The 22450-nt window shown below is 42.3% G+C and overlaps 1 protein-coding gene across 1 annotated transcript in view; it reads right to left on the bottom strand.

Annotated features, from left to right (window-relative positions):
* Positions 1-639: 639 nt before the first annotated feature.
* Positions 640-22450, bottom strand: part of LOC132569580 (F-BAR domain only protein 2) — a 129774-nt gene continuing 107963 nt past the window's right edge. Inside the window, exons 22-26 of the mRNA XM_060235796.1 lie at positions 17589-17721; positions 15202-15401; positions 13878-13942; positions 3466-3630; positions 640-2942 (exon numbers count right to left, since the gene is read on the bottom strand). Coding sequence (XP_060091779.1) covers positions 2920-2942; positions 3466-3630; positions 13878-13942; positions 15202-15401; positions 17589-17721 — 586 coding nt within the window. The 3' untranslated portion in view covers positions 640-2919. The remainder of the gene's footprint in view (positions 2943-3465; positions 3631-13877; positions 13943-15201; positions 15402-17588; positions 17722-22450) is intronic.

Below are 22450 nucleotides of genomic sequence, written 5' to 3'. Positions count from 1 at the left end.
GAGGCCAGAGATACTCTTTTAAAACAGAATCTGATCAGAAGAACTTTTAAAAACTGAATGAAATGTCTTTGATTAAACAATGTCATACTTTTGACCTTGCTCTGGAATAGATTTTTTCAGCAAAGGGTGTCATGTCATGAAAATGACTGCATAGACATAGAAGATGAGTGGGTATACAGTGCACATCATCTTGCAGATCCTCCCTTCTATGCCAGCAATTTTTTTTTTTAAAAAAAATTGAGAATAGGGTGAGAAGAAGGAGCAAAGAAGAGTTGGCACTGCATCAAAATCAAGTAATGTTTATATAGAGTTGGACAAAAGGGACCTATATACTTATAGCATAAGGCTTGATTAAAGCACTTTCCCTCCTAAGCACTGCAAGTACCTGTGCTTTTCTTTTAATGAAAGTGGTAAGAAGATATTACATAGCTTCCCTTCCTGATCAGCCTTTGTGCAAAGCTAGAACGGAATGCACAGATGTGTCTGCTACAATACTGAATTTTTAGCAAAGTACATACTTTACTAAAATTCAGGTTGATTAGTTCAAAGCATAAATATACTTTATGTGAGAAATCCATCCTTGGATAGAATATTCCGATGCTTGAGAATACCAATGAATATATAAGCAGAAAAGGCAACTTGTAAGTTATATATTACATGTTTATTATGGGGTGCATTTTTTTACATTTTGTGAAAGTTCAGATGTATTTACAGTTTTTGTAAAATAGATTTATAGTGCTCTAATTTACAGTTCATAGAAACCATAGACCCTTTAGAGTTGTTTACAAATTCTTTCACAAGAGGCAGTTATGAAGATGATCACTTTATATAGAAGCAAGATCCAGCTTGCTACATTTAAATCTGATATTTGTATTTTTACAAAGTTTTTAGATTTTAGATACAAACATTCGATATAAACTCATATGGCTTCAAAATTGTAACCTGCACCCATTGCTAATAAATGTTTGAGAATACTTGGTAAGAAGTCTAGATTAAAAGTGCTAACTTTTAACTTTCTAGAAATACACAATTAAATGATTAGATAGAATTTCAATAATGAAGAGTTAAATTGCCCAAAAATATTTGATTGCAAAAGCAGATTACAATTAAGATTCCAGTAAGAGACTGAACCATTTGAAATGCCAATTATTTAAAAGCTCTAGTAATACTTAGCAGAGACTAACATTTTAGAATATGAACATCCAATATGCATTGTTTCAGGGAAATTTAGTTTAAATTTAAAAGAACAATCTTTAAAAGTAACCCAATAAAGCCATTTGACCATAATTATATGCTCTATTGTTAATGCAGAAATTAATTTGAATCAGTAAAACGTGCACCTTGTATTGGTTGCAGCCTTCGTAGAGTTTTTCACCAAAATTTAAGACTCTACAGGCATCATATCTCAAGCTGCCCAACAATTCATTAGCGGTTTCACAAAATATTTAACCATTGCTTTTAAAATATACTTTTCATACACAAATGGAATTCAGAAGTGTAATCTAAAATTCTCAGCTGTTGGTTATACACTTTAAGTACTCCACAACTTTTGAATTCAGCATTTAATAATGTCTTAACAGCATAGTACATAAACTCTAAAAATAGTAATTGACATTAAAAATTATCCCAGTGGATCACTTCAATCGTTTACAGCCACTATTGCTACTGTATTTAAAAATGGGGAAAAGAGATCAGAGACCAATCCAAAGATTTAAACAATTAGTTTATCGAAATTAAGACAAATAGCAATTCTTGCCCAGCTTAAACCCTTAAAGAAAACTACTTCCTCACAAAAAACATTTACATTCACATCACATTTCTGAAAGCACTTGAATCTTCGAAACTGTAGTCAAAGGGAAATGCTACAACTGCTCTTTTTATAAATTAGTTTAAAATATTTAATGCACCTTCAGAATTTTAGACATCTTTGGTGACAATGAAGTTAAAATTTTGAGCATAAAGATGTTTTTCTGTATCAAAATTAGGTTATTCCCTTTACAGTGGTTGCATGTATTGCAAATAACCCATAAGGAAGTCATCTAATATTAGCTGATCTATAACTATTGTACAGTTCCCTTCACATCCCTGCATAGGGAATTATATAAAGTTGTTCTTATTACACAGAAAAAACACCATGTTTTTCTATATGGAAGATCTAGACACTGAAAAAAGAAATGAGAGGCACATTAACAATATTTTGACAGGCACAGTTTTTTTTTTTTTAAAAAGGCACAAATGTTACATTTTCCATATAAAAATAAATTAATCTACAGCATTAATTCAAAAATTACAACTCCCATAAATTTAACTAATGGCAGAAGTAAATATCTCTGCTGTCTGTGTTTAAAACATTGCACTTTACAATTTTAAAACAATCTTTAACAAAACAATGTATACAATCTTTAATAAAACAACGTAGACTTAACATATAGTATGTAGAAATCAATTTTTGTATACATCTCTCTAAGATATGGCACAGGACTATACAAGAGTGAAACAAAAACAAATTTGCCACTATGTGTATGGAATGGCAATAAGGAGACTGAAAAAAAATATAGTTGAGTAATATTTAAGAAAGCTAAAATATTATATAGTTTATGGTGTCAGAGTACCATACACTCTAAATACCACAAAGTTTGCTATTTTGGCTCTTAGGCTACATCTGTACTAAACTTTTTGAGTACTCTTGTTCCTCAATATTGCAATAGATCTTTTATAGATAGTGTTGGGAGTTTGTTTCAGTGCTATTATAAAACAAAGAATATCTTTAAAATGACTTATTTTTAAAAAGTGCATTTTTGTTGTGTAATAAACTGCTAACACCATCAACATTTTTCAAAAAATGTGTGTTAACAATAGTGTTGGAAAGGTAGTAAAAATGTATTGATTGAGAACTTTCCCCCCCTCCACAGGGGTTAATCAGCAATCTGCCATATATCGTCCTGAAAGACACAAAAATTTCAATTAATACATTATCAGAAAAGTGAGACCCAAATAGATAACAGAGGCTTATAAATATTTCTCTTCTATTTCAATACAAGAATAATTAAGAATAGGTGCACCAAACAGGCATATACTTTTATCCCAAAATGTCAAATCAGTGCACATCACTGATCTGCATTTTATGTTAACAGATGCTATGGTGAACCCAGTAAAATGCTAAGAGGAGATGAATATCTAAACCTATGAATGACATGCACCAGGATGCCTGGTCCAAACAGAATTCCTCAGGGGGCATCCACTACAGATTTTAGCATTTGCATAACAGACTAGCATATTTAGAGTGCTGACTGAGGCAAACACTGGAGAGAGACATAATAGACAAGCCTGACTGTCAATGGCCCTACAGTGATTGCATCTCGCAGATATTTAAAAATAATGACAGTTGTGTAATCTATCATTATAACAAATGACACTTAAAAAACTAACACATTTAGTCCACTATTGTAACTTTATGTTTCTTACCAGTAGCAAATCTCTTCTTTACTAAGGAAAGTCGATAGCCAGTGCCTATTAGTTCAATGTCTACTCCTGAAAGGGTGCTTCCTTCACTGATAAATTGCACTGCAAGGGTTGTGGGCTTACTAGGTCCTTCTGAAAGATCAAATTTGGCCCTGAGGGAGCCAGAACCTATCCAGGGTAAGAAAAAAAGAGAACATAACCCAGTGAAGATAGTAAGCAATTTGGACAAACTGTTCACCTGGCAATATGGACTCAAGAAGCATATTTCAGTATAGCAAAATGCAAGGGTCTATACAGAGAGGCAAACAGGAAATATATCTGCTTCCTGTAAACCCTGCAAAGAACATTCAAATGATTGGATGTATTAAAAAGATTTAATTGAAGTCTACTTTCAAGCAATATGGTCAAATAAATTATGTAAAATGTATACACTGCATATACCTCCCTTTCTTAGCAAGTACCAATGTTATGAATTAAACCTGGCAACAAACTGGAAACCAATGCAGTACTTGCAGCACAGGGGTTGCATATTCCTTGCAATGTGTCCCTAGTGTTCTGTACTTTAATTTCATGCCCTCATTAACCTTTCTATGTTCACAGCAGGTAACTTAAATATCACATAAATCCTCTCAGACATTATCTAGATTTTTACTAGAACAGAAAGTATAGCACAAACGTGGGAAAGACTTTTGTTCTGTAAATGGTCTGTGGATTGCAGCCTGTAGATGAAACAAAACTCAAACCTTGTGATAAGCTGCAGTGAATGACAGAATTTTGTCTCCTGCATGCAAAGAGAAGTATATCTCCATTTTTATATAGGAGAGAAGAAGGGTATGCCTTTCTGTTGTCATACTAGGTGAGAGCTAGTTGTATCTGTGTTCTGTTCTGAGTCTTTTGAGAGCTGATCTCTGATTTATTTGTCTATCCAGATGCAAGTGAGAGCTGGTATCTGGACTGGTTGTCTGTCTTGTTTCATCTGCTGGCTGGGGATGTGTCTGGGGGAGCAGAATGGGGTGGTGGTGCAATGTTCAATAGGATGTGGGGGAGATATGGTGGTGGAAGAAGAGTAGGCAAGGGAAGGGAGAACAGGCATTTGTGTGCTGCTGTATTTCTGGTTCTTCTTTCAGTCACGGTGATGTTGGTGACCTTATGAACATAACATAGGAAGAGCCCTGCTGGATCAGACCAATCGGTTATCTAGTCCATATTCTGCCTTGCACTGTGATCAGCCAGTTTCTCTGGAGGGCCAACAGCAGGGCATACAAGGCACAGCCTTTCCCCTGATGTTGCCACCTGGCTCTGAGATTCAGAGGTTTAGTGCCTCTGAATGTGGAAGTTCTTCTCAAGTCACCATGGCTAGTAGCCACTGACAAACATATCCTCCATGTACCTATCTAATCCCCTCTGAAAGCTCTTTATTCCTGTGGCCATCATTACATCCTCTGACAGTGAATTCCACATTTTAATCACTCTCTGCGTAAAGAAGTATTTCATTTTGTCAGTCCTGAAAATGCTGCCCATCAGCTTCATTTGATGCCCTCAAGTTCTAGTATATTGGAAGAGAGAGAAACATTTCTGTATGTCAACTCTCTCCACCTCATGCATAATTTTATAAACCTCTATTATGTCCCCCCTTAGTTGTCTCGTTTCTAAACTGAAAAGTCCCAGATTCTTCAGCCTTTCCTCATAGGAAAGGTGCTCCAACCCCCTAATATAATCTAATATACTCTTGGTCCCTCTCCTCTGAAATTCCTCCAGCTCAGTGAGGTCTTTTTGGAGATATGGTCACCAGAACTGTACACAGTATTCCAAATGAGGCCACACCACAGATCTATACAGGAGCATTGTATATCAGCCATTTTATTCTCAATCTCTTTCCTAATAATCTCTAACACAGAGTTTGCCTCTTTCACTGCTGCAGCATACTGGGTTGACAGTTCCATTGAGTTATCCACTTTAACACCAAGATGTTTTCCCCTCTCAATATCAGCAAGTTCAGACCCCATTAGCTTATACTTGAAGTTGGGATTTTTTTTGTCTTATGTGCATCAATGTACATTTACCAACATTGAACTTCATTTGCCAGACTGTCACCCACTCACCATTTGTGGAGGTCCTCTTTGAGCTCTTCATAGTCAGCCTTGGTTTTCACTATCCTGAATAATGTGGTGTCATTTGCTAACTTGGCCACTATACTAATCCCTAGTTCCACATCACTGGTGAATACATTAAGTAGCACTGGTCCCAATACCGATCTTTGTGAGACCCCACTCTGACTTCCCTCCATTGTGAGAAAGACAGGTTGCTTACCTGTAACTGTAGATCTTCGAGTGGTCATCACACTTCGAGTGTGCATTCACACTCATGGAATATAGCGCCTGTGCCGATCCCCCAAATCGGTACTTAAAAAGCCCGGGATTTTTTCGCGCTCGGCACCAGTGAGCATGCACGGGCGTCCCAGCATGCATGCTCACCGGTGCCAGCGTGCGGATCCCGCCAGTTCCTTCTTGACCGCTGGAAGCCCCTAATATAGGAAGACTGTCAGCAGTGGGGAAGGAAGGCGGGTAGTGTGAATGCACAGATGACCACTCAAAGATCTACAGTTACTGGTAAGCAACCTGTCTATCTTCTTCGTGGTCTTTGTGCTTCACACTCATGGGAGATTAGAAAGCAAGACATACCTGGAGGCGGGAAAACGGTCAACCAGAAGAGACAGCTTGCAGCACCGCAGCTCCCAGATAAGTCCTCTACTGAGCATGCACATCTAGAGCATAGTGCTTCATGAAGGCATGCAGAGAGGACCAGGAGGCAGCTTTGCACACATCCGTCAGGGAAACGCCTTTCAGGAATGGCACCAACGTAACCCTCGCTCTCGTAGAGTAACCACGAATGGGCCCAGGCAATGGCTTCTTTGCCAACAAATAACACAGTTTAATAGTCTCAGTAAGCCACTTTGAAAGCCGCTGAGACGAAATTCTGGAACCCAACTTAGGAGCAGCATAAGAAAGAAAAAGATGCTGGTCCTTACGGAGACTGTAGAATCAGCTAAAAACTGGAGAAACTTCTGCCACTTCCTGTCATAGGAAGCAAGGGTAGACAATTTCCTGCTGTTCAGGAAGACGTGTTGGACTTTGCTGGAGAACTCACAGGGTTGATGAACCACGCTGTCAGCTTCAGGTGAGGCACATTGTGATGGAATACATGTTCGTCCTGAGCTGACAGAAGGTCCGGTTCCACCGGAAACTGGTAAAACACCTCCCTCGCTAGCTGAAGCAAGATCGGGAACCAGTTCTGCCGAGGTCACCATGGTGTCACTAGGATGCAACATGGCCTCTCTCTTGCAATTTTGTTGACAACTCTTGTCAGCAGTGGCAGAGGTGGAAACAGATATAGGAACCGACCTTCCCACGGGAACAACAGACCATCTCCCAACGACTCGGGATCCGTGCCCCCCTGGAGCAGAACAGCGGACATTTCCGGTTCTTGGCTGTGGCAAACACATCTACCTGAGAGTACCCCCAGAGCTGGAACACCGGTTGCAGGAAGTGCCACTGTATCTCCCACTCGTGCGGGGAAGCTGCACCCCTGCTCAACGAGTCCACCTGCAGATTGAGCACCCCTGGAAGATGCGCACCCTTCACGTAGATGTCGTGCTCCAGGCACTCCAACCACAGTTCTAGTGCTAGTGCACAAAGCCGTCGAGAAACTGTCCCGCTCTGGCTGTAGATATAATACAGGGCAGTAGTATTGTCTGTTAGCAGAGCAACTACCTTTCCCGCCACCATGGGGTGGAAAGACCAAAGGACAAAATGAACTGCCAGCAGTTCCAGGTAATTTATATGACAATGAGTCAATTGAGGAGGCCAAGGGCCCCTCACACACAGAGAGTCCATGTGAGCACCCCATCCCCTCAGATGCATCTGTGGTGATCGTTACTGTAGTCACGGGTAGGTGGAAGGGAGCTACCTGACGAATGTTGTCTCTGGATTTCCACCACTGCAGAGTCCTGAGAGTCAAAGGTGGGATTGAGAACCTCTTCCGGGGTGAGTCTCGTAAGGGTCGAAACTGCCTGAGAAACTACAATTGAAGGCCTCTCATCCTCAATTTCGCAAACAACAGCACGCTTGTAGTTGCCGCCATCAGCCCCAGCATCCGCTGCAGCTGTTGTGCCTTGCCCCATTTCTGACTCTGTAAGAGGTTGACCAGATTGATTATGTCCATCGCTCTCTGCTGAGGCAGAAAGGCGCGGTGAAGGTTTGTGTCCAGCAAAGCTCCTATGAACTGAACTGTCTGTGATGGAGTAAGATGACATTTCTCCATGTTGACCTGCAGACCTAAAGTGTGGAGAAGACGAAGAGTGGTGGTAATATGGCTGGACAGACTTTCTTTCGACTCTGCCACAAGGAGCCAATTGTCAATGTATGGAAAGACGACTATCCGTTGAAGCCGGAGGTGTGCAGCCACAACACTTATCATCTTGGTAAACACCCGAGGTGCAGTGGACAGACCGAACAGAAGAGCTTTGAACTGGAAGTGGTGGGAACCTACTGCAAACCGAAGGAAATGCCTGTATGCAGGATGGATGCTGATGTGGAAATAGGCATCCTTGAGATCCAATGTTTTCATCCAGTCCCCTTGGTTGATGAGGGGAAGAATTGTTTGCAGGGTGGACATTCTGAATTTCTGGTACACGATAAACTTGTTCAGGTTCTGAAGGTCTATGGCTGGTCTCAGTCCCCTATCCCATTTGGGAACCAGGAAATAATGAGAGTAGAAACCTCCCGTTCTGGCCTCTACTGGGACCCTTTCTATGGCTTGTTTCTGTAAGAGGTTGCTCACCTCCGCCAGCAGAGGTGGGGAAAGGGGTGTGGTGACAATCACTGACTGAGTCGGAAGCTGAACAAAGTCTGTTTTGTAGCCTTCTTGTATGATGGAAAGAGCCCACCTGTCTGTAGAGATGGACTCCCAAGCCGGAAGGTAAGAGCGAAGATGAATGGTTGATGACATAGGAGCGGCAATGCGTGCTACTGGAAAGTCAAAGGCCCTGTTTTTATGGGCGAGCACTCTTAGATTTGCCAGTGGTTTGCGCTGAAGCGAATCTATTTTGGTTATTTCCCCTGTAAGGAGGAGACCTGTTTTCTGTCTGGGAAGATCGAGGTCTCCACTGCTGATCAGAGGAAAAATTTTGGTAGGGTCGCCAGGATTTGTGCCACTGCTTTGGTTTAGTCATCTTAGATGAGGCCGGGACACCCAGGTTCCTTGAGGTCTTTATGCTCTTATCCATCTCCTGGAGGACACTGTCTCTAGTTGAGCTGAAGAGACCTTCACCTTCAAAGGGTAGATCTTCTACGAAGGCCCTGGTGTCAGGTTGGAGAGCTGTAGACCTCAGCCAAGAGTGCAGACATGATGGTTTTGGCTGAGACGTCAGCCATGTGCTTTGCTGCAGTCAGCTGTTGCTTAGCCACAGCAAAGCCTTCCTTCTGTAACTTCCAGAACGCAGATCTCTTTTCCTCACTCAGGGAGGTCAAAAGGGGGGTGAGCTGCTCTCAAACTGAGTATTGATATCTAGCCATGCAAGCAGCATAATTAGATACCTTTACCCCTAGCACTCCCACCGAATGAAACTTGCGACCAGCACTGTCCAATTTCTTGCCCTCCTTTTCCGGTGGTGAGGAATGGGTCTTACGGGCCTTGGATAACGAGGAGACTACCACTGAGTTGGGTTTGGGGTGCACAAACAGGAACTCAGCACCAGCCTCCTGGACCCAGTACATATGATCCAATCTTCTAGAAGAGATAGGGGTGGAAGCCAGCTTCACCCAGGGCTCCTTCACTGCCTGCAGGATGACTTTTGTTACAGGCAATGCCACAGCCGTCGATGTGTCCCATCATCATTGGCTCTAGCTCTCTCTGAACCGTAGTTACTGCAGGTGCCAGGGGCTCGGTCACCTCGATATCAGAAATCGAGCCACTGTCGCTCCAATGGCACGACCCCGATCTCAAGGAGTGGGTCCGTTGGGCCAGGTCTATCTCGTGTTCTGATCCCGATAGCTGGAGCTGTTGCGATTCTCTGCCTCTGGATACCGACAGACTCTGTGGCCACGGAGACGCCAGGATCTTTCGGGGTGGAGCGGCTTCTGTCGACACCAAAGCTTCCTGAGAAGGAGAAGAAGTGCGGGAGGGTCTCTCTCTCTTCTCCTTTGACTTCTTTGGGATGGACAATTGGGTCCCCGAATCGTCCCTACGCTTCTTGGCCGGAGTCGCCACTGACCCTTCAGAGGGTCGTTTAGTGGGTTGGCCTCGCTCGATCAGCGGATCCGTCTGCACCAGCGAGGGATCGGCCGATGTAACAGTCGAAGCTGATGTAGCCTCTTCCACCGGTACCGACGGGCCCGATGCCATTTTCGGCGGAGAGCCGATTTTACCAGAGCCACAGATAGCCTCGCCGCACGGTTTTTGTGGGTCTGCTTAGAGAAGGCTAAGCAGTGCAGGCACGAATCCACCCGGTGTCCCTCGCCCAAACACAGTAAGCAAAGGGAGTGACCGTCCGGAGGTGCAATCTTTTTACCACATGAGCAGCACCTCTTAAAAAAACCCCAACGCCTTTCCATAGACTCCAGAAAAAACCACACAGAAAAGTTCTGAGGGAAAAAAGGGGGAAAATGAAGCCCTGAAGGGCAAAGTCCAACAGGTTTTTTTTAAACAACAATAATTATCTTAACAACTAACTACACTAAGAAAACAACAAATGGGCTATATACAATGAAGAAGAATAATCCAAAGATTACTATACCGACAGGGGAAACAAAAGGAGATCCTTTGAGCGCCGCGGTAAAAAAGGAACTGGTGGGATCCGCGCGCTGGCACTGGTGAGCATGCATGCTGGGATGCTCACCATGCTCACTGGTGCTGAGCGAGAAAAAATCCCGGGCTTTTTAGGTACCGATTCAGGGGATTGGCGCAGGCGCTATATCCAATGAGTGTGAAGCACAGAGATCACAAGAGGATCTACAATTTATTCCTCCTCTTTGCGTTGTCATTTAACCACTCATCCCATGACTGCTAAGTTTACTTAGGAGACTTTGGTGAGGTACTCTGTCAAAAGCCTTTTGAAATTCCAAGTATTTAATGTCTACCAGGTCACCACTGTCAACATGCTTGTTCACTTTCTCAAAGAACTTGAAAAGGTTGGTGAGGTGGGATTTCTTTTGGCAGAAGCCAAGCTGATTTTCCATCAGCAGGCTATGTTCCTCTATGTACCTAGAATCACAGAACTGGAAAGGACCTCCAGGATCATCTAGTCCAACCCCTGTACAATACAGGAAATTCACAAATATGTCCCCCCCACACATACATCCCCATTGACCCCTGCTTCATGCCCAGAAGATGGCAAAAACCTTCAGGATCCCTTGCCAAACTGGCCTGGAGAAAAATTGCTGACTGACCCCGAAGTGGCAATCAGCATTTCCCTGGATGTGTAAGAAAGGACCACCAGAACTAAGCAATGATGCAACCTTTCCTGCCCTTTTCATAATCTGCCTCAGGACCCTTTGGATAATCTCTTAAAATATCTATATTGGCTGAAGCTGATGACCCAGGTTTTGTATCCAAATGGTAGTTACGAGAGGAGAAAAACACCTTTTTTAATTTCTGGAAATATTCTGGCTGAAAAGGCCTAGAAGAATTTTACTAGGAAAGGTCTAGGAGAATTTCCTGACCATTTCCCTTCCTCTTTATCAGAGCTTGTTGCCACAGACCCTATTGTTGAAGAGAGCCCCTCCACTCCTGAACCTGACATGGGTAGTGAGGGAGAAGGCGAATAGCTCTTTTTACTAGTTCTCAATGCTACTGATGCTAGCTAGCATTCTTAAGGTGGTAGCATCATTATTGGCAAGATCAGCCACAACCACTGCTTTGTCAGGTACCCCTAGCCATTGGAAGACCAACATGATTCCCAGTTGTATATGCATGGGGTATGGGAAGGCCCAGGCCAGACTAAAGGATGGCATCCTCCAATCTGCAGCTGAAAATATGCGGGAAAACCTGGAATTTTCTAGACTGCTGAACCTGCTGGGAAAGGCCTCAGAGAGGCTGGGGTGGGAGCACTGCGCTACTGCTGCCCCTGCTTGGATCAGCCCCTTGTTCACTTTGGAGGTCCTTATCCCACTGCCCCTGTGTATCTTGGGAGAGGGGGGATTTGACCTTCAGCTCCAATCTTCTCGCTTTCTGTAGGCCTGGAAACCTCCAAGCCTGTATGGGGCAGGCCACCCATTGTGATCTCTTCATGGACCCATCAGAGCTCTGCCAGGCTTTTCCAGTAGTTGGGGGCCAGCTACAGAATGACCCAAAGCCTTGGGTCTGCCAGCTGCAACAGTGGTCCATGCCACTGCTGATGCATCCGCTGCTGGTCAGTCTCCAATGCCTGAAGTCTCAAGTGGGAGAGGCCATCTCCCCATTCTAAGACTGGCAAGGGGACCCCTTCCTCATTGTTCCCATTCTAAGACAAGCAAGGGGGCCCTTCCTCAAGGTCTTTCCATCTTCCAAGATAAGAGACTCCAAGAGAGCGGGTCCAGGCTTGGGCCTGGTAGATCTCTGCTGGGCTTTTCCAGAGGTTGACTGTGGAACAACTCGAAGCTTCAGGACTGCCAGTATTGATGGTGATTAGTGCTGCTACAGAGACATCTGCTGTTGGCCAGTCTCTGGAACCTCAGGAGGCAAAGGCTTGTCTTAACAGGCCTTTTTTCATTTTAAGACTGGTGATGGGAACGTCTTAAGGCTTTTCTGTCTTCCATACCAATAAGGCAAGAGTCTCCAGAAAAGTGGAGCTAGGCTTAAGTGTTCCACTGGTCTGGCTGGGCTATCGAAACTGGAGGGTCAAGCCTCACTCTGAGCCAATACCAGGGGTGTCAAACATGTGGCCCAAGGGCCGGATTGGGCCCCCAGAGAGCTCCTATCAGGCCCGTGAGCAACTGTCATCTGCTTCCTTCTCTCTTCTCTTTTGTTCCTTTCTGCATCATGGCTTGCTTTGCCAGGTCTGCTCAATTGCACAGGAGCTACAGAGCAAAGCCTCTATTTTCTCCATGGGCTGACTAGCACATGAAGCAACATGTACAAAAGCTCACAATGCTCAGCCATTTCACATTTTCCCCTGAGTCTTAGGCTCAAAGCATTGACCATGAGATTTCTGTAATGAATGTCAATAAATCAAAAGTAGGTGTGCAACTTAACAGAAGCACACCTGAGCAGCATACTCAAGATTGCTACAGCACAGTCTCCAGATTGTGATGCAGTAATTCAGAGTAAGAGGTGTCAGTTATTAGAAATTGTTAAATAAACAAGATATTGCAGGAATGCTAGTCTTTTAAACATATTTTATTTTTTTAAAAAAATCTTTTGTGTTTGTCTGTGTCCTTTATGAAGTTTACGTATCTACTGCCTGGCATTACATTTTATTACACCCATGGCCCGGCCCAACAAGGTCTCATTTATGTCTGATCTGGCCCTCATAACAAATGAGTTTGACACCCTGGTCTGCACAAATTTGCATAGCCCTGCCTTGAGCAAAAGGAGACATGACCTAATCATTTAAATTCAGACCTAATCCACTGAAGGTGCAAGACAGGCAAAGTACCAGTCTTTTGTCTGCTAAGCCTGCTCAACTGGATCTGACCAGCAGCTTCAAAGTCTGCTCTGCCTCTTGCTGGAGAGGGAGAACAAGATGGCAGAGATATTGGAAGTAAAGAGTGTTCAGGCTTCCCACTGTAGAAACTTGCTTTGAGCCAGCCAGGAGCATTGTAAAGCTTCTCTTGACAAGAAGCCTGTGTACCCTTCTACTTCCCTGTTTGCCTTCATGGTCCCTCCCCAGCTGCTATGATGGTGATTTTACTCTTTTCCATAGCCAGCTTGCTTACTGTTCAGGTGCTGGAATGAGAGTGCAGAGGCAGCAGAGAAAGGAGAGGGCCTTTACTGCCATCCTTGGCATGCAGCCTACCCGTCCTCCAGACTGACGCTGTCTGTTTCAGGGCAGGAACCACCTACTAAACTCAAGCCCTATTGGGCAAAAGCTTACCTATCTTTCTGAAACATGGAGTAGAATATTGATAAATGGTGCCGAGATGAGCTGCAGATGGCTTGAGAGCCACAGAGTATGACCAGATTAAGATAATGACTGCATGTAAATCTGAAGTTACACTTTTGCAAACTAGTTGTTAAGGACTTCTTTCATGTTTCCTGTACAATGCCAACTACAAATGACCACTTCCACCAAGAAAAACCTTAGTGATATAAAAATGTGAAGTAATTATGAAAACAAAAAAAATTCTAAGAATGCTAAGCTCAATTTGAAATTAAAACCAGTGATTAACAGATTGTTCTTATACATTAATCTGAAATCCATGTAAAAATCAAGCTTTTACCTCCATTTTCTGATTTTTCTGAAACAGCAGATAATTTCCAAAAAGCTTTCATCTGTTCTGCATTCCTGCAAGAAGTTTGATTACTAAATTTAATGTTACTTCAGATCTAAAGAAATAATACTACAGTAAATTTTCTGTCAGGCCTGTTATAACTCATGCTGGACGGGGGAAAATTAAAACTACTTGCACAAAGTTCAGCTCCAAGTTATATATGATTTGGCTGTTTCCATGTGATTAATGCATCCATTTCTTGATAATGCAGAAAGAGAAGAACAAGTTGATGGTCCAGTTTTAAAACCAAAGGAGAATGTGGATGAGAAGGCACGATCCACATTCTTGCCTGCAACTTCTCTACCCAAGCCTTGGCGAGAAGGTACTAAGGTACAGGTAAAAGAAAGGTTCTCATCTCCTCCACTGATATACTGTTTTTGTTTGAAAACTGGGTCCCTCCTCAACCCGTTCTTTCTATGTGATTAAGTCACTTCTGTGTTTACACATGAACTGCCACATCACCTTTACTTTGATTTCAAGTCAATGGACAAATATACTGCTGGCCCATCAAACAGAACTCAATTCAAAACATACCTCTTTTAGCATTTAACCAGTATTCTCAGTATGTTTTAATACTGATTAAGCAACTGTACCTTCTTTAACAAAGCATAACCCTTAAACGCAAGAGGTGCTGGAAGAATAAGGAAATGATATAGTGCCTTACCAGAAGCTTTGCAGTGTAAATATCTTGAAAAATCCACTGGTTTAAAGCTTATTTACATTTCCAACAAGCTACTGCCAAGACTGCAGTCAGGAACCTGCATGGCAGAGGAACCGCTACCAACTAGGCCAATCTAGTGCCTGACAGCAGCAGAGGAAGTGCAGCACAATACAACTGCATGCTGTGCTGACTTCTCTAGACACCATTCTTATCAGAAAATGGGGATCACTCTGTTGCATCACAGGGGCAACTTCCTGCATCCTTAAAGGAGCAGCATTGTAGGAAAAGAGCCCCAATCTCTTTCTTTGATACCTGCTAGTTAAACACAGTGCAAAAGAGTTGCACTCTGCTCCCTCCACTGTAGCCATGATTGGAGAATGGGAGAAGGGGCCCATGGACAACTTGTCCCCAACAGTTCATAAAGACTTGCACAAGACCTTGGATAACACAGAAGAAATAACAAGACTAGCTTAAGATTTCAGGACTATTTTTTTTAAAAAGTAAAGCTTTTTGCAAACTTTTTTTTTTTTTTTTAAACAAACACTGTACATCACCATCACCAGTGTGCTGGAATGAATTTCATGCAGTGAAAGCAAATATAGATACACTTACCATTTTGCTAGTGGAAGTGACTGCATGTTCATTACACCTCCATCAACTGGTACCATGACCTGTATATTAGATAGTGTACTTGGCACAGCCATAGATGCTGGGTTGTATTTGTAATCAACTCTTACGTCAGTAGTTTTGGCATCACACTTCCAATATGTGGCAAGATTCAGAGGTGTAGACTGAATGCCATTTGAAGATACCTTTGAAAATAATCAAACAATGACTTAAATGCTACCCTGGAAACACCATGGGAGTTCTGCAGCTCAGGGTCAAAACCCATCTATGACTGGGTCTCAACATTTCCTTTAAAATAAAATGTAGAAATATAGGGTGGAGGTGAAATCAACCTCTGGGAACTTTGGTAAGGAGAATCCAGGTTCCCCAGTACTGTGGCTGTGATCCAAGTAAGAACATAAGAGAAGCCATGTTGGATCAGGCCAATGGCCCATCCACTTGTCACACAGTGGCCAAAAAACCCAAGTGCCATCAGGAGGTCCACCAGTGGGGCCAGGACACTAGAAGCCCTCCCTTTGTTGCCCCTCTGCCAAGCACCAAGAACACAGAGCATCACTTGCCCCAGACAGAGAGTTCTATCTACACCTTGTGGCTAATAGCCACTGTTAGACCTCTGCTCTATGGTTATCCAGTCCCCTCTGGAAGCCATCTATGCTTTTAGCCACCACCACCATCCTGTGGCAGTGAATGCCATGTTTTAATCACTCTTTGGGTGAAGAAGTACTTCCTTTTATCCATTCTAACCTTACTGCTCAGCAATTTCATTGAGTGCCCATGAGTTCTTGTATTGTGAGAAAGGGAGAAAAGTGCTTATTTCTCAGCCTTCTCTATCCCATGCATAATCTTGTAAACTTCTACGTGTCACCCCTCAGTTGCCGTTTCTCCAAGCTAAAGAGCCCTAAATTTTTTAATCTTTCTTCATAGGAAAAGTGTCCCAACCCTTAAATCATTATAGTTGACCTTTTCTGCACTTTTTCAAACGCTATAATACCTTTTTTGAGGTGTGGTAACCAGAATTGTACACAGTATTCCAAATGAGGCTGAACCATTGATTTATACAGGGGCAATATGATACTGGCTGTCTCTGCCAGTTCGGACCCCTTATAATTAGGATTTATGGCCCCAATGTGCATTACTTTGCACTTGGCCACATTGAACCCCAAGTACCTCACATTATGCAGTTGTTTTTAAATGTGAAAAAAACCCTGATCTTCTGTCTAATGTGCTTGTCTGTCAATTTCCCCAGAAACATTCTCTGACCTCTGAAGAGCTCATCTGTACTTGAGTTAATCTAGCAAAATACAAATAATTCAGCATCTATTTTCACTATAGTCCTCAACAAGAAAAGAATAATTTATTAATTGCATTATCATTTAGTATACTTCATGGCAGAGTGAGGTTCTCAACCAGAACCTCTCTGAGCCTATACTGATTTTCTTTTATACCTTTTTTTGGTCAAAATTGTGCATTTTGGAGTTACTTAAAAGAAAGGGAATTATCAACAGCTGAACGAAAGAACAGATGGTTCAAGAGGATGGTCTGTTCTCATTTCAGCTGGGGAGCCATCAGAAACGTGGTAGGTAGTGATGAGGCCTGCTATGGGAAAAAAATGATACCGAAGGGGAGATTTTTACTTGCAAGAAGGGGAGACAATTCACACCAGTTCCCCTTATGGCACATCCTGTACCATTCTCCAGGTTCCCCTCTTGGGAGCAGTTCTCAGGCAGTAAGTGGCTACCCTGAGAAGGGAGGACTGAAAAAACAAAAACCTTTCTGCAAATTCTTGTTCTATCATAGTTTGGGTTTAAGCCATTATGATGACTTCTAGATCCAAAATATCTGTAATGGCCTGCACTGCTCATTTTTTGTGCAGTGCTGCCTGTTTCATCCTCTCACCTACTATTCCACCCAGCAAAAAGCCACTAGAGCACTACAGCTGAGGGGACAGCTAAGAGCAAAGTTATCAGCAGGGCATTTTTTGTACTCCTTTGCATATTAGGCTACACCCCTCTGACGTAGCCAATCCTTCAACAGCTTACAGTAGGCGCTGTAAGAAGAGCCCTGTAAGCTCCTGGAAGATTGGCTACATCAGGGGGGTGTAGCCTAATATGCAAAGGAATTCCTGCTACAAAAAAAGCCCTGGGTATCAGGATTTCAAATATAAATATTACAAATCAAATACTAGAAGTTTCAATAAGTGCCACGCATAAAAATGTCATAATACATTAATTAAGGAAAGAGTCAATGGCAACATAGTTCTATGAGACAAGTAAGGGTAACTGATGGCACGTCTAACACAGACAATACATCTAAAAATACTTAAAATACAATACATCTTTAGATTCTACAACCAAAACAAAACATAAAGTTACCTGATATTTCAGAACATCTACATTGTAATAAGATGCAGAGGGATTCTGTTCTGATAATTTCTTGAGGTAGACTGTGACAGCTTGCATGTTCATCCAAAAAACTCTTGTATTGGAATCACTTTGTGATGCATCACTGTTGTGCAAATAAAGTGTGAAAACACAGGCTTTAGCTTGTTTTATATATTGGAGATGTTTGCAAAACAAACTATAAATGCAAAGAATTTGTGTATATGAACTACTGCAGAATCTACTTATAACACTGCATGAATCGTTGCATAAGCTTTCATTTCAAGAATAGTACTAGGACCTGGGAATGCTGAGCAGGGTCAATGTGTGTGCTCAGAGACAGGCTTTGAGCATCCCCACTGCTGCGCCTACCCTGCTCAGCCTTTCCAGGACCTGGGAATGCTGAGTGGAATCAGCAGTATGGTGCAGCAGAGGGTGTGCTCAGAACCAAAGCTCCCAGCGCACCTGTTACTCAGTGGCCTTGCTACATTCAGCCCCTCCCCCCCTGCTCAGGTGCACACTAGGGTGAAGCTTTGGCAGTTGGGGGGGGGAAGAGTATGCCATGTTGGTGGCAGGGCTGAGGTGTGTGTGGGGGGCGTGCTTGGGTCATCAGAACCCCTAGCACCAGTCCTGTGCACTTGGCCACATTGAACCTCATTTGCCACATTGATGCCCACTTGCCCATCCTTGACAGATCCCTCTGGAGTGCCTTACAATCCTCTCTGGTTCTCACCACCCTGAACAATTTAGTGTCATCCACAAACTTAGCCACTTCCATCTCCAAATCATTAATGAACAAGTTAAAAAGCATTGGACATGCATTACCCCACTACTTTCCACCATTCACTGTGAAAACTGCGCATTTATACTCTCTGTTTCCTATTAATTAGCCAGTTATTGATCCACGAGAGGACTTGTTCTTTTACCCCATGACTAAATTGTCTATCAATTGTAGGACTTCCTCTATCATCACCTCAATCTGACTCAGGTATTTGTATACCCCTCCTGAAATCAGTGGTTCTGGAGCGGGCAAGTACTTCTCATCTTCCACAGTGAAGACAAGAGGCAAAAAATGCATTCAGCCATTTCCCTATCATCCTTCAGTAATCCTTTTGCCCCTTGGTCATCCAAGGCCCCACTGCATCCCTGGCTGGTTTCCTGCTTCTAATGTCTTTGAAAAAAAATTGTAATAACTAAACAATTTAATTTCAGCCTATTGATAAATTAAAGTAAAACTAAGATTTCATTAAAAATTATTAGTATTTGGCCTCCATCATCCCCATAGCCAGCCACTGCACAGCTTTTTATTGAAAAAATATTTTTATGAAGATAGGACAATATTTTCATTATTGCATAAAATTTAAGGCATAAACGTATTCCTTTTTAAAAATAACTGCAGGGAGTCTATGACCAACACTTTTCTTTTCCTTCCCATGCCATTTCTTCCTCTCTCTCTGTCCATCTCCCTCAGCCTTCCTTGTGTTTGTGATACTTCTGCTGGCAGTGTTTCTATCTCTGTCTCCATCACAAGGGCCTGGAATCAATTCCTTAGTTCTAATAGCACTAAGTGCTGTCTTGCTCAATACCTTTGGGGTCACAGGCTATAGCATTCTGAGAAGTAATGAGACAATCAACCACACTGCTGTCCCTTTGACTGGTCTCTCCTTTCCCTATGCAGGACATCAAGACTTCTGCTAATAAACTCCTCCCCTTCCTTGATTTCATGGACAGTAGTAATCCTTTCCTCTAGGCTACGAAACTTCTCTTCTAAGAGTACTATCAACTTACACATCTGACAAGTGTAGTCTTGATGACTACTATAAATCAATCACTAACCCAGCCACTAAAGCTCCGATAGCTTTAGCTGATGACCTCTGCCTGAATGTAGATAAATGTTATACGTCTTTGTTGTTCCTCCTGGATTTATCTGTAGCTTTTGATATGATAGATCACATCATTTAATTGAGGCATTTAGGGGCAGAAGAAGGTATCAGGGGATGTGCCTTGGACTGGTTTAAATTTTTCCTCATGAACTGGAATCAAAGGGTTGCTTTTGGAGACCAGCTATATTCAGTTTTGAACTTATCTTGTGGAATTTCATGGGGTGTAATCTTAACCCCCATATTATTCAACCTCTTTGTAAAGCCTTCAGAAAAAAATCATCCATAGCTTTGGAATTAGATATCATCAATATGTGGATGACACCCAGATTTATATCTCTCTGTCAAAATCCCCCTGGTGATGCAGTAGAACTCCTGAGCTAATGCCTGACTGCTGTGGTCAAATGGTTAAAAGAAAAAAATTGAAATTGAGCCCAGGTAAGACAGAATTGGTGCTGGTTGTGTGATGGATTGCACTTTTAAGGAGGCTTAGAAGTGCTGTACCAACAACTAAAGGACTGCAAAGGGTTAATTCTTCATGGAGCAAAACCGCCTTGAATGACAAGCTGCTCCAAGCCATCTGACTGATTAGCATCAGCTGAGCAGAGAAAGTCTTGAGAGAGCTGCATTCTGAGGAGAGATTCAGTCAGATTCCTGCCTTAACCAAAAAGAGACATGTACTGAGACAGACTGAGAATAGCCCTGACAGAAAAAGGGTTTAGTGCTGTCAGAGTCAGATTTCAGCCTCGACTGAATACAGTCCAAATTCAGCATTAGCTGAGAGCAGCTTGAACACAGACAAAGAACTGGGGGAAAGTTTGGCAAGGGAGTTTGGGTAGTAGAGAAGACTCCCATTCAGGCCAAAGGAAAGGGAATAGATCTTCTGAGAGAGAAGAAAATTCCCTATTCAGTCAAACAGGGAGAGTTATCTCAGAGAAGTACAGAATTCCCTAGTCTGGTGTAATTAGAAACTGCCTGTAGAGACCATAGAAATCAGTAAAAAAAACCTCAATAAGAGTACTGGTTCTCCAAAGAAAAGGAATCTGGTACTGGGAAGAGGGATCTAGCCTTCTGGGCACCAAGAGAGTTAGCAATATTCAAAAGAAGTCTACTGGAATGTTTGGGAAAACATTGGAACAAATTCCTCTCAATATAAAGATCTAAGCAATTGTGAATAATTTAAGAACCTCTCATTAGGCTGATATATAAGAACAAAAGTCTGTGCTTGTACTAGTTTTACCTCAGTATTTAAAACCCCTGATTTTACCTGACCTTTCCCCTTGATGTTGAATAAAATCTTTTGTTATTTTTGAATTTTAAAGCATCTCAAGTGCTACTTTCAAAGGTTTAAGGACAATCTTATCCCTTCCCTCAGGTTCCTGGGCTGAGCAAATAGCCAAAATATACCTTACTGACAGGGTGGGTCACCCAAAGTTTCTTCAGGGGAGAAGAAAACAAGCTACCAGGGCTGCTCAGTCAATGAAGGGATAGAAAACAGAGGGAAAATTTCACGTCTAAGGGAGGCAAATGGACGAAGTGCATCATAGGCAACCTGGATGAATGCCACGGTAACATTGAGAATAAAGTACTGTAATGCATTGTACATAGGTCTCTCCTTTATGTCAATTTGAGGACTTCAGTTAGTTCACAACGCCACAGTTAGGTTATTATTGTGAGCTAGGCAGAATACGCATATCACTCCCTTTCTGCAGTCACTTAACTGGGTACTTGTTAATTACAAGGCTCAATTCAAGGTACTGACTTATCACATATCTGTAGGGCCACCTTTCTCTCTATGCTCTGCAACAACAGCTTTGCTCATTGCAACAGGACCTTCTGCAGGTATCATCCCACAAATGGACAAAAACCGATAACTGCCCATGCTCATGCATTCTCTGTTGTGACCTCCAAGTTATGGAATGGCCTCCCTGAAAACGGGAGGAAGATTCTCACTTTCCTAACTTTCTGCAAACTGCTAAATGGAATCATTCAAGAGGACTTTTTGTATAGGTAAATAGGATTGCACTGCAAAGAAGTGATCAGAAAGTTGCACTGGTAAAGGGATATGGAGTATGGTCTATACTACTGTTTGCTACCTATCACTAACTAGGTAGTTCTGTACTGCTTAATGCATCATACTTTGTTTCAGCTCTGTTTCAGATTTGTTTTAAATTTCTATAGTCCAAACATTATTGTACATTATTGTACAGTCCCTTTCCTGTTGATTATATATGACTTCCACTAAGTAATCTGCCTAGAGTCTCCATGACAAAGGCAGACTAAATAATAAGTTGTTTTATTCATAATAATATGGGAGAAATACAGTCTCCACAATCGTTCTTTCAAATATCATGCTACTCATGACAATATGTTACACAATTTAAAATCAAGCTTTTCCTGTGAGGTTCTGTGCTATTCAACCTCTCTGTAAAAACCTTAGCTGAAATTAATAATGTTGTGATTGGATGCCATCCATATGCTGATGACTCTTTATGCCAAAATCTCCTGAGGATGCAACAGATATCTTGAGCCACTGCCCAACTGGAAGCAGATTGAAACTGATGAGACAGAGGTCCTAAAGGACACTATGCTTCCTGATTTTGATGGGGTTCAACAGACCTTTGCTCACTGGTTCAAGAATGTAGGGGTTATTCTAGATCCACCATTAATGCAGTAGACAGTCACAAAAATGCTTTCTTTTAACTGTTTAATGTGGAAGAAGATCCTCTTCTTTCATTTGACTTACCTGGCCAAAGTGGCCATCTAGATCTACACATGGTAACACTGAGACTACACTACTGTAATAAACTCTACATAAGTCTCCCCTCAAAATCAAATGGGAACCCCAGTTATAGCAGAATGCCACACCTTGGTTATTATCAGGAACTAGGCAGAACATGCATATTATTCCCATGCTGCCATCACTCCACTGGCTGCCTATTAGTTACCTGGTTCAATTTAAGGTACTGGCTATCA

The sequence above is a fragment of the Heteronotia binoei genome, chromosome 4 (genome assembly GCF_032191835.1).
Source record: "Heteronotia binoei isolate CCM8104 ecotype False Entrance Well chromosome 4, APGP_CSIRO_Hbin_v1, whole genome shotgun sequence".
Lineage (NCBI taxonomy): Eukaryota > Metazoa > Chordata > Lepidosauria > Squamata > Gekkonidae > Heteronotia > Heteronotia binoei.
This window is presented reverse-complemented; position numbering and strand designations above follow the sequence as displayed.